At 42.1% G+C, this 12498-nt stretch overlaps 1 protein-coding gene across 11 annotated transcripts in view; it reads right to left on the bottom strand.

Annotated features, from left to right (window-relative positions):
* RBM20 (RNA binding motif protein 20) overlaps nt 1-12498 on the bottom strand; it is a 93848-nt gene that overhangs the window by 67016 nt on the left and 14334 nt on the right. For 2 of the 11 annotated variants that reach the window (XM_015288977.4, XM_040702996.2), the window contains exon 1: nt 6582-6689. The exons of 6 other annotated variants lie outside the window; for them this stretch is intronic. In XM_015288977.4, coding sequence (XP_015144463.2) covers nt 6582-6595 — 14 coding nt within the window. In that variant the 5' untranslated portion in view covers nt 6596-6689. Of the gene's footprint in view, nt 1-1833; nt 6690-8467; nt 8719-9164; nt 10175-12498 lie in introns of those variants that run through there. 3 more of the 11 variants (XM_046943357.1, XM_046943355.1, XM_046943356.1) reach the window with 3 other exon arrangements.

Raw genomic sequence — 12498 nt, 5'->3', positions numbered from 1 at the left:
CTCGCGGCCTCGCGCTGTCACTTAGCTCTCCTTTCACTTCGTGCACGTATTTTAACCAGCACCTAGCAACAATCATTGCCTTATCTGTAATTTCAGCCCTTATTTCAGTATCCTTCACAGGCCTACAGGAGTTAATGGGTATTTCCCAGCTATTTTTGCTTCATATATCACTGGAAAAAACAAAACATCTATAATCAGTTTGGATATAGAACTCAAACTTCTCAGAAAGTCGGGTTCAATTCTCATGCTCCAAAAATCTTAGGTTATGAAAAAAGAAAAAAATCTATAGAAGGAAGATGAGACTGAACAATCTGTGTCCACGCAGGGATTCCTGAGGTATGTAACCATTCTGTTTTTCCATTCGGTTTTAAAGGGCTCGGAGGACACAGCCCTGCTTGTGTCGAGAGTGCTTTCCCTTAAGCTTAAAGGATGTACCTGGCTCTGTGAAAGGACACAGTTACAAACAAAAAGTCCTTTCCAGGTAACTCATTCAAAGGGCAACAAAAAAGTTTCAATCAACATTTACAATTTTCATGGAGTTTGATGAGACCTTTAAAGGTTACCGACTCCAACTTATTTAATTTTTAAATGCAACACTAAAACACTGTAAGAATTCAAGCCAATCTCCAGTTGCCTTTTGTATTATAATACGTGGGCTGATGATCATTCATGTTATTTAGGTATTATTCTTTTTGTATATTCCCTCAGCACTTTAAAATGCAAATGCATCAAATAATTATTTGACGTGAAAGACACGTATTTTTCAACTGTTGCAGTACGCTGACGTTTAACTAACACACCAAAATGCTTTTGCATTTGTTTGCTGTACCATTCGGACAACGCTTACTGAACACAGCGAGGATTTCAATTCATGCCAGCATAAATACGAATACGTTCACTTCAAAGAAACAGCAGTCACGCCTCAGCAGAACTCCCCACAGCCTCACGAGCCCCTCATCCCAGCGATTCCTTGGGTTTCCTTCCCCCCACCCCGTGGGTTGTCATCTTGCCCTGAGCCTCACAGGAGTACAGAAATACAAATGACAATTACTTAAAAATTCACTTTGAAAATACTTGACTGAAAGAGGACAAAAGCCTACCAATTCATGCTTGGTTACTATTGTTTCAAAATCAGGTTGTTGCCTTTGTGGGTTTGTTTTGTGGTGTTTGTTCGTTTGTTTTTTTAATATAAACTATTAATTTACTTCCACAGAAGTAACCCACAGAGGGTTACACAACATGAAGACAGTCAGACATGAAGACAAGCTGCCATCCGGATTAACACAACTGTTCTCGCCACCAGGACCTTCCTCCCACCGCCCGATTTCAAAGCCTTCTCCATCTAAAATACTCCGCTTCTTGAGAAGCGGCGCCCAGCAGTCCTCCCTCTATTCAGGATGATGGAGTTTCAGCATTTGCAGGCTGCTGCTAGCTGCAGCCAGCCCAGCTGACACATCAGCTCTATTTTAGTTTGTTGAAATTTAAAAGATTTTCTTTGAAGGAGACTTGATGCAAGAGGAAACCGAAGCTTCCTTTGTAGGAACTGAAGATTTCTTCCGTAAGAATCACAGTTTAAAAGTTCTGAGCACATCATCCATAGCTGTGCTCCTGAGCGAGCAGAGGAATCTCAGCTGACCACAAAAAGCCCCAAACCACGAACATCCTCAAAGTTTGAGATTTGCCATTAAAATGAAACAAGAGCTAAAGCACTCTGCTGCCTCCAGCTCGGCACGGCACCTCCCCAGCGCACGCTTCACTTCCACATTGAGAACATGCAATGCCTCAGAAAGCTTTACACGCCTTACACACCAGCAATGCACACACAAAGCTCACCTACGAGTTTCAAGAACATATCATTACAACTGCAGCTGTCACCTTCCCATCTCGCAGCCTTCCCCCAAGATTTAATGTCCCAGAAGCACAGATGGCTGCAATCACTTTTTTTTTTTAATTAGGACTACATCATGAAACACATTGCGAAACACATTCTGAGCAAGGGTCTTTATTTCTATATTAAAAACGCTGCACGCATTAATACGCAGTTAGCTGGGTGCTGATTTAAATGAAACTTGAAGGCAGAACTTTGTAACACGCTTTTATTACCACTACTCCTGATGTCTAGAAACGTGAGAGCCTGAACGGCACCCCATTGCCAACAAAACCAAAGAGATTAAGCAATAACAGATGCCCAACAAATCTTCCTGACAGGATTCACAGGGGCATAAGAAAGCTTTAATCAAATTAAGCACTGCTACTTTTTGGAGATGGATGACTGAATTCACTAACCAACAGCATTGTTAGGCGAAAGTGGAGATTGGTGAATAATCCATGAGAAAAAGGCTGGAAAAAAAAAATTCCTTTTGCACTCTGTCCACCAAAGTCCAAATTTTACATTCCCTGTTTGCCAATGCTCTGCACAACTCAGGCACTGCACTCTGCTATGGTTGGTTGGTACTGGGATGCTGGGTACTAGGATGAGCTGCTTTCATTGCATGTAGCAAGAGGAATTCACAGCTGTTTCAGGCACAACTTGTTTCTGTTTCATGCACTCTGCCTTACCGAAATCAGCTCAACCAGAAATCAGCTAACCAAACTAAAGGCATAAGTGTAAGGCACCTGCTTACAAAATTCTGACTGAATACTGAAAGGAATTGAGAATTCCAAGACTTTCATGACTATAAAAACAAAAACCAAGCTAAATAGCATCCCAGAATTAATTACTGAAAGAGTTTTTCCATCTTCCAAAGGAGAAGGACTTGGTTCAGCCTTTAGGGTGCAGAATCTCTCGCAGATGATCAGCCCCAACGCCGGGCTCCCACGCTGCTCAGAAGCCCTGACAGCACGGGGCCCAGCAAAAACAAACCAGCCCAGAGAGCAGCTCCCAGCACCCAGAACTCCCAGGTGCTCCCCCAGCCATGGCAGCCACACAGATGTGCCTCATTTTTACCCTTCCTCACATCCTGTTCTCTAAAGCAGATGTGGGGGCTCCTGGGACTCTGACAGACAAACCTTTGTTCACTCTTGATTGGAGGGCTTCCAAGCATTCTTGCTAAAAAAAAAAAAATGGGTTTCTATGTTTCAATTGTGCTGCTAAGGAAAAAAAAATATCACCGATTCCCCTGGTTTTCCAGCTGCCGGCATTACGAGTACCTCCCCAGGACCAGCACTTGGGGTATTTTCAGGTTAGTTTTGTTTGCTTTCTCTCTTAACACCAATACATTAATATAAACAAACTTCCATCAACATAACAGCTCCAGAGTTTAAGGTCTGTTGATGAGAACTACTTGTGGAACAGTGTGAAAAGCCCAAGCCCATCAGCTATTCATACAGGACTATACAAAGCCAATACTGGATACAAAAGTTTATCCTCCTGCTCTGTTAAGCCAAAATTCCCATTCCTCCTTTAGTCAGTTCATTGAGAATTCCAGTATTTATTCATTCTACAGGCTGCTTAATGGAGCTTAACACTGGACATTAACAACTTTTTATGCTTAAACATCAGTGGGGGACTCCCTGGCCCGTTTCCTCAAGGAAGAGGTCACGCGCCTTGCGACTGTTTGGAGCAGTAAGACGGGATGCATTTGTTGCTTTAATAGGATTTCTGAAACTGCATACTTTGTTTAGTTATGAGTCTGTGATGAATATGCAGTGGAAAAAAAGTTGACTGTAAAGAACTGCTCCAAAGCATATGATTCCCAAGAAAGATCACTGTTTCCCATTTTCACTGATATACCCCGAAGCCACTGTTGAGATGAAACGCGTAGATATTCACCTGTCCCAACAAGGAGACATTTGAAGTCTTAAGAAAAGGAGCAATTTACAGCTGAATCACCTTCCCAGGCTTGCAGACAAGTTGCCTGCAGCAGTCATTGCAGAACTGAGATGTTCAGCTCACAGTGCAGTCACTCCAGGCCTTCGACGCATAATGCCTCATCAGCAACAAGGCTGGGGTATTCTCTTTGCCACTCCACTTATAGGGAAACATTATATTTAAAATCCAGAGTGAATATGAGCAGTAAAATCTGCTTAAAATATATAAAACCGCAGCTGGTATATCTTTCAGTCCAGATGAAAAAAATAGAAAAACATGGGTCTTAGCAAAGGACAGCAAAGTGCCTCCAATCACGCATTCAACACTGTTCCCGTGCTCTGCTGTGTCACCCAGGCGATACATGATGAGCAGAAAGCCTGATTTTGGTATGATTAAAAGTCACCATGACAAGCAATAACACAAAACACAGGATGCTATAGGGGCTAAGCTGTGCCTACTGCCCAAACATTTTGGCTGAGGATAGGCGGCTTAAGGAAGAAGTTCCAGATCTCTGGTGGAAATGCACAGAGGATATGACAGAGACCAAAGGATCTCACTGTGTCACGTATTTCTTTTTCTTTCTTGCTTTCCCCCTATGTGTGCGTGTGACATACTCAAGAGAGGTGAACAGCACTAAGAAAAATCAAATTCCCCTTGTATGGCAATTTGGCAGATCCTTAACCAAATACAAGCCAATGTACAAACAGACAGTACACTCTTTAGCAGGTAAATGTTTTTACATTTACTTATGCAGCCCGAGGAGACACTGGAAATTAATCTACGCTTGAAAAGCCACAGAATCAGTGTTTCAGAGCAGTCTCTACAGCTAGATTTATACGCTTTTATAGGAGCATTTAACAAATCCACAGAGGAAAAACCATGAACACTCATAACAAGGGCTGGCCGGGTTGTGTGATTCTGTTTTATTATTATTGTTTACTTAAAAAAAAAGAAGTAGGACTGCAGGTATTTAATACAAGAATAATGCTCCCGAGAGTGACTGCAACAAAAAAAAATAATATTAACAAAAACAAAATACAACGAAAACATTTTCAATATTGTCACTCCAGGAACAGAGGGATCATCAGATTGAGATTTATTTTGAGTTTTTAACGTAATCCCTGTTTTTCAAACAAGTCCATAACTGAGAAATTATCCCTACAGGTTTAAATCAGTACTATAAGTGAAGAACACCATCAGCTCCCCTTACTAAATTTTAATACTCAGTGGAAAATACATAAATTCATGCATTAAGCCCTGCTGAAATTTTCCAAGTGGGTCTTTAGGGAACCGCACACATATTAAACACCTGTATTGGGTACAGGGATTCCTTTCCCTTCACCACCTCCCTGCCCAGCAAAGGAAATGCTGCTACCATACCAAGGAGACCAAAGGCAAAGGGAAAACAACTGTTCCGCCAAAATCATCCATCACATTTATCCCAAGTCTTACACACAACCCCTGAAGGGATTTTTTTAAGTCAATTCTCAAGATTGGCTCTAAAAAACTAAGCACTATTTATCACTGTTGATTACTTAGATTTTCACGGTTAATTTGTTTGCATTATTTTGCTCAGCTTTTAAGTTCCAATATAAATAAAGCCCATTAGAACCCACAGTTTTCAGTTATGCAGATGTGCATTACTAACTGACAAGTACAGACAAAGCAATAACTCTGCAGTTAAGCTGCTCTGCTCTTCCAGCACTGCAGTGTCCAGGAACAAGGGGAAATGCCATGCTGAGACATTAAGAAGTTGACAAAAAGTTGACTGAACAACGTGAACAAAAAACCCTATTTAATTAAAACATTCCCAAATGCACTAGAAAAAAAATACACTTATCCTGAAAGTTGACCTAATAAAAATAGATAAAAGAACAAGCACACAATATTTAATACTTGCAAATTTTTTCTTATTATTTAACTCATGGCTTTGTTAAATGAAGATGTACTAAATGCAAGTGAAGACTTTTCCATGAGCTGCTGGTCCCCCTGGCAGACCTGTCATCCCGCAGCCCCAAACTCCCTGAGCCTTGCTAGCAACTTTAGTGAGCATCCTTAAAAATAGTAAGAGCATTTACGTGATTTCTCCTATCTAGGTATTTTAAATAGCAGCGCTATCAAGCAGCCATCCCAGTACCCAGGAGGGACAAGGATATGTTGTCAACACAGAAAAAACAGATAATGTCTTCAGAGCCCACCCCTGACCTGACAAAATCCAGGGCCTGATATTGGCCTCCGTGTCGAAAATAGACCACCTGAAAGCAGCAGCAAACATTCCCCCCGTTATCTCGCAGTTCGTTGTTTTGTATGAAGTGCTCCGTGCGGTCTGCAATGGCATCCAAATCTGCCGTAACCCATTTGAGAACAACTTCTGTGAAGCGCATGTGATATAAAGCACATTTCTCAAGGGCAAAAGGAACAACGAAGAGAAACAAGCTCTGCCTTAAGCCCCTTCTCTTGTGCCTGTGCGTTACGCTTTCAACAGAAGTAGAGATGTTGTCTTTACAAAAGGCCACCACCGCATTGTTCCCGAGAATTAAAATCAAACACACATCTAGACCTCCATCTGCCTTTTGCTAATCCACACAATACTATCACCCTCTGGAAGCAGAGATACCTCTTACAGAAGATCTAGCAACCACACAGCAGTAACATATCCTATTGCTCTCCCCGTTTTTAAGAACACACAAAAAGTAGTATTATTAATTTCTAACCACAACTCAAAAGAACTGCAACAAACCACCACCACTGAATTAAACAAACACACTACCTTTTCTGATCCATTCTCTTTGCTTTCCTGTTTCTCCTTCCGCCAACTGAAGCTCAGTGGTTCCTCATGTCCTTGCTGAGCGCCCACTGAAGACTGCAGGGTTCTACTGAGCGCTGACCGAGCCGGGGCAGCTTTAGCCTCCGCCAGCAGGAAGCCCAGAGATAAGTGCTGCCCTATGGAAAGTTTATCTTTTGAAAGGGAACGAGAGGCTGGAACTGAAGGCCGGGAGAGCCCGTAAGGTAACCATTTGGTTACATCTACAGCCTGTAGATGAATTGCGTAGTAAGTGCGTTGACAAAGACAGTCACTAGATGCCACCAATTGCTAATAAATTCATTTCAACAAACAGGTATTAGACCCAAACTTCTCCACTGCAGATTTTTAGTATTTTGTGACAAAACTAAAAAGATACCAGCTTCTGATGTACTCAAATTCATTAACAGAAAGCAGGTATCTGTTGCTGCTGAGACAGACAGCCTTCTTCGCAAAACAGCAGAACAAATATTTTTCCTTTTTAAGGCTGTCTTGCATAAGAAATATTTTTCCCCCCACGAAAAAAATCTCTTTTTATTTAAAAAAATAACACATTCTATCTCCAGATTCCATAAGCTGAGTATATACATAGTAGGCTTTTTCCAAGATTATTCAATAATCAATCTCCAAGATGTCTCTGAAATTCACGTTCCAAAGCCAGGCTCTATAGACGCCCCTAAAGTTCGTTTCAGAACTATGTGCTGTGACAAGAGCGCGTGGCTGCATGAAGACCTTCTCACCCTGAGAAGTGCTGAAGGATGGCTTTAAAAACAGCACGCGAGGAATGAAAAATTAAACTTGCCCATTTGCATTTTACTCTGCCCAAAAGGAAATCCTACCTGCAATCTTGATATTTAACAGAAAACTTCAGAAATAACTAATATTTATCTTTAAAACCCTCAGGTGTAGTAGGATTCTAAGGGATTAAACAGCGAGACAAAAGTCTTTAAACACCCAGGCTAAACACCGTCTGCCCGTAGTTAATGAAAAGAGAGGTATTACTTAGCAGCAACTCGCTACTCACAGCTGACAATGTCCCAGTGAAAAGCATAACACACCTTAATAAAGCAACAGCTGAAATCAGCATTTTCCCACAAAATCTGTTCCCCAGAGCACATTCCCTCTTATTTAAAATATCATCTTCACAAATGAAAACGAAATTTGTTATTTCTAAGCCTGGTTTCCCAAATAAAAAACATTCAACGTGAAATACTAAAAAAAAAGTCACGGTTTTTCCTGCAAGCACTCTGAAAAAATAATTCCAATGAGCAACGAGATTCAGAGATGGCTGCACAGCTTCATTTCATGTGTGTTCAGCTTGCAGCAGCAACGAGTTTGACCCGCCAGTCCCCCATCTGGAGACTTCATTTGCCACAAAAGCAAATTCCCGCTTTAGCAACGCAGTTTGTGTTTTGAGGTTGGCTCTGTTTGTTTGTTCCCTCTGCCATGCGATCTTCTTGATGATAGACAGAGGAAAATGCGCTTTCCTTCTGTATACATACACATAAACAACAACGTAAAAGAGCAATTTAAAATAAGAATAAGCCAGTATTTCTCAGAAAATAACAGCTACTTGAATTTATATTTCTTTCTGTGCTTAACACATCAGGAGAACGAGCGCAAAAACAGCACGTTTCAAGAGCACAAATGTGCAGTTAAGCAAGCAAAAGGGAGCTAGGATATGCACCAACGTGAGACCTGTGTTTAACGCTCAGCACCAAAACAGAAAAAAATCCAATTACAGCAAAGTTTCCTGCCGTGCAACAGCACATTGTTGCTGACTGATAGATAACCACGCGGCTTTGCCCGTACCATCCCCACCAGCTCTTCCTGCAGCTCTCCTTCCTACCCACCCATCGTCCAGGAGCTCTGCACACAGCAGTGCAGCCCAGCTACTGCCCACGGAGCAGCTCGACAGCACCGCTCTGTAATCCCATTTATGATTTCTGCCAATAATTCTGTTTCTCTCCGCAAGATGCACAAGCGATTAAGTAGATTGTGGATTATGTTTTGGTTTTGTTCTGCTTTTTAACCCCAAAGCCCTACGCATTCTGTGCACTGTAAGTTCGCTCCCACCCTCTCCGCTTCAATTTGGATCTTTGTCAAGGTAAACAAGCAGAGGGATATCAGATAATATATCTGTTTGTCACACGACATCTTCATAAGTGCTTCCACCTTTAAACAGAAAAAGCAATGGAGCAAAGCAAGCAATTTATGCAGAACTGCCTCATAGTTTTCTGTGCATCCTTCCAACACAAGTTACTGTTTGACATAATTGATTTAAATATACACAGTCCCAAGGAGACAACCACAGCATACATTCCAGCACTGTTGATTAACAAAAATTGCCTCATGGGGACTTATTAGAAACAGGCTGACGTGAGAGGAACAATGTAATTATTAAGAATTTTAAATGAATATTTGCAACATTAAAAATATATACCATCCTGTACCTGAATAATTCTTAAGCTAACGTTGTCGTACAATCACCTCGTACTACTCTTGTAACCAGACAGCGACATGAAGAGATTTTAACCATAAAGAACTTACTTCTAAACAGCCAGATTTACTCCTACAGATATCTCTGTTAACGTTAGGAGAGGAGTGTAAATACCACAATAACCACAGGAGGAGTCACATCTTTCCAACACCGCTTTGAGTGCCATTCGTGCCAGCTCTGCCACCTGAAGCCGTGACGGATTTAAAAGCTGTTCTGATACATCAAAAATTGAACTCAGAACATCTTACTAAACTTCTCAAGTTTCCACAGCAAATAGCGTCTCACGGGCTCAATAGTTACGGGCTGAGTGTAATTTGGCACTTATGGCTATGAGATACATGGTGTGCTGAGTGCTCTGCTGCGCAAATATCCTTCAGGACAGGATTTCAGCTGGTCTTATATGAGCTTTTTAAAGTATAGGAAAGGGTCACTTCTCCCTGGAAAGTAATGCCTTTTACAGCCTCTCTCCCCTTTATCAACAGAGTACTTTTAAAAAAAAACAGGAGATCGCATCAGACTAGAAAGCTGTTCTTAATAACACTTTTCAGGCCTTTGATAAATGTTACATTCCCAGAACAAAAAGTTCTCTTTTTCTATCAGCTGTGGAGAGTTCTGGGCTGAATTTCTATTCCCACCTCCTTAAACCATGGCAGCAGGCTGGGTATCTGAGCAGAAACCTGTCCAGGTGCTAAAGCTGCTGTGACTGCATGGCATTTCTTGCCAACGAGTCAAAGCAATGGATATTTCTTCCTTATACTCCATCTGTAAGGTTTTGTTGGTTAGGAAGAAGCAGTCAGCTCTTACACAGTTCCAAGCCTCCCCGTCCAAGAGGAGCCTTCTCAGCAACCAAGGACATCCATAGCAGCCTACAGCAGCTGCTCCATGGATGAAGAGATCATTGCAAGATATTAAACCCATTTCACAAAGTTTTCTCATCCTTTCCAAAAGCTTGTTAATACCATGTATTTCTGTCTTACTCCTACCTCCATCCCATTTTCCTAGGCTTAACTAAAGGGTAGGATAGCTTAAAGTAGTGCCTAGAAAACCTACTCTTCAGGACAACTGCCAGTGGATTGAAACTTCCCACCACAGCCCTAATCTCCCTTAAAGACTTCTTGGACACGGGTTCAAGTAAGAACCCCTACACAGCTGGATGCCGGGATGCACCAGGAGCTTTCACTCCCCATATCCTGCCTCTGCACGGCAAGGCTGCACCTGTCCCAGTGCAGTACCCCGGCGCCTTCAATTAATGCTGAGAAAATCCTGAGCTAAGCACCTACTTAAATTTGATGGGTTTGCCATTCAAATGGTGGCGTGCTAGTCTAATAAAAGCACCAGCTAGTAAACAGCATTATTGCAAGAACATGAGCAGAATTATGAGCAACCACAAGCTGCAATCAAGTTGAACTTCACCACTGTGCCCACACAACTAGTGGTGCTGGCTGTATTTCAGATCACTGCAAACAACAAACATTCCTACTGCTTCTCCAAAGAACAGGAAAGGAATTACAGAGTGCTACTAGAGAAACTCACAACTGAGCAGATGTAAACTACATTACAGCCCTTACAAAAATGGATTTAATTTCCCAAAGCGTAGTTTGGGGTAGCTAATCCAAGTTGCATACCTAGTTCTCTAAGAGCTTTGAGAAGCAATCAATCTTCTTGCATTCACCAACGAGCTTTTTGGTAATCTGCAGTTTTCATAATGTAATAAAGAACATTTGAATTAACCAGCTATTGTCATAATAGCCCGTTGATCTTCTAATGGTCTCTTGGTTACTTATTGGGTATGACAGAGCATACAGCGCAGCAAAACCAGGCAGCGCTGATTGCATCACGTTCTGCCATCTGGAAAACGTTACAAGATAATCACTAACACTGTGAAGTCTCCTGAATCCATTCTTCATATCCAGTTTAGCCATCTGAGCTCCAGAAAGGGCGTCTGAAGAGTGATTTGCAAAATATGTTGCTGAAACCCTAAGCAGGATATTGTTTTAAATAAAACCCATATCTAAGTACAAATTTAAATTTCAGCTTATATCCTTAACCAGATACGTACTGATGCAAATCTCTGCTGATAAACTGTCCTGCTAAATCCATTCTTGCGGTGGATTACTTAGCTCAGAGAAACAATATTGGGATCCAGTTTTTCAGTACTAAAGGTGATTTCAAGATTGCCCAGTGACTGGTTGGCAACTTCTATTTGGTATGAACTGGGATTCAACAGCGTGATGGCATCTGAAAGCAGTGCATGAATTTAAGGTCATTGTCCCCAAACACCCAGTGAGTGGTGGGAGATGGCAGCAAACGGAGCCCCAGGGGCTCTGGGTTGCCACAAGGCTGATAGGTGCAGGAACAATCGCTCACAGGCAGCTGCTGAATACAAATACTACCTAGAGAATGCAGCAGAGAACCCTGCAACAGCCCAACATTGTGTTTTGCACAGTCATAGTTGCCTTTAACATGGCCCACCTTACCCGCCAGGAATGCCCAGCACTTCCTGTTACTTCAGGCCCACACCAAGCATGCTGCAGAGGAGAGGCCAACATGCTCCTGCCAACAGGCAACTTGCACCACTTCTGTCACGTGCAACACAGTTCACACAGCAGCACCTCGATCCACTCCTGTGAGCCTTGCTGCAGGGCTGAAAGCCAGTACAGGTCAGCAACATGCAACAGAGAAGATCCCCTCGCAGACAGATCCCCCTGCACTCCATGCAGTGTTTGTTTTTTCCCCATGAAGACAATGCCAAGCCCTGACAAGGCAATCTGTGCAGAGCTCAACAAACAACATCTCTGGACTGGCTTTCCCATGCTACCATTCCCATCTTTCTTTGAAGCAGTTGGTATTCTTAAGCAGATAGACAACAGATATTATCACTTCAAGAAAATATTTACATACATATGTAAATGCATGTACTCTATATAAAGCCACGAATCATAAAATCATTAAGGTTGGAAAGACCTCTAGAATCATTAAGTCCAACTGACATCCACTCACCCCCACCATGCCCACTGACCACATCCCTCAGTGCTACATCTCTACACTTCTTTAACACCTCCAGGGATGGTGACCACCCCCCTTCCTCCCTGGGCAGCCTATGCCAGTGTCTCACTGCTCTTCTGGAGAAGAAACTTTTCCTAACATCCAACCTGAACCTCCCCGGTGCAACTTAAAGTTGTTACCTCTTGTCCTATTGATGTTCTCAGTGCTCTCAGCAGCTGAACTCTTCTACAGTCCACAACATTCAAACAATCAGGTCATGATAATCTAATCACAAATATATTACCAATGTGGTAAAACCCATAGAGAGAATATGAAATGGCAATTACATGGTGCAATGGGTAATGCAATGACCTGAAATCTCAACCAACAGAAAAGCCA

The sequence above is a fragment of the Gallus gallus genome, chromosome 6 (assembly GCF_016699485.2).
Source record: "Gallus gallus isolate bGalGal1 chromosome 6, bGalGal1.mat.broiler.GRCg7b, whole genome shotgun sequence".
Taxonomy (NCBI): Eukaryota; Metazoa; Chordata; class Aves; order Galliformes; family Phasianidae; genus Gallus; species Gallus gallus.
Note: the sequence above shows the minus strand (reverse complement) of the source record. Positions and strands in the feature narration are given on the sequence as shown.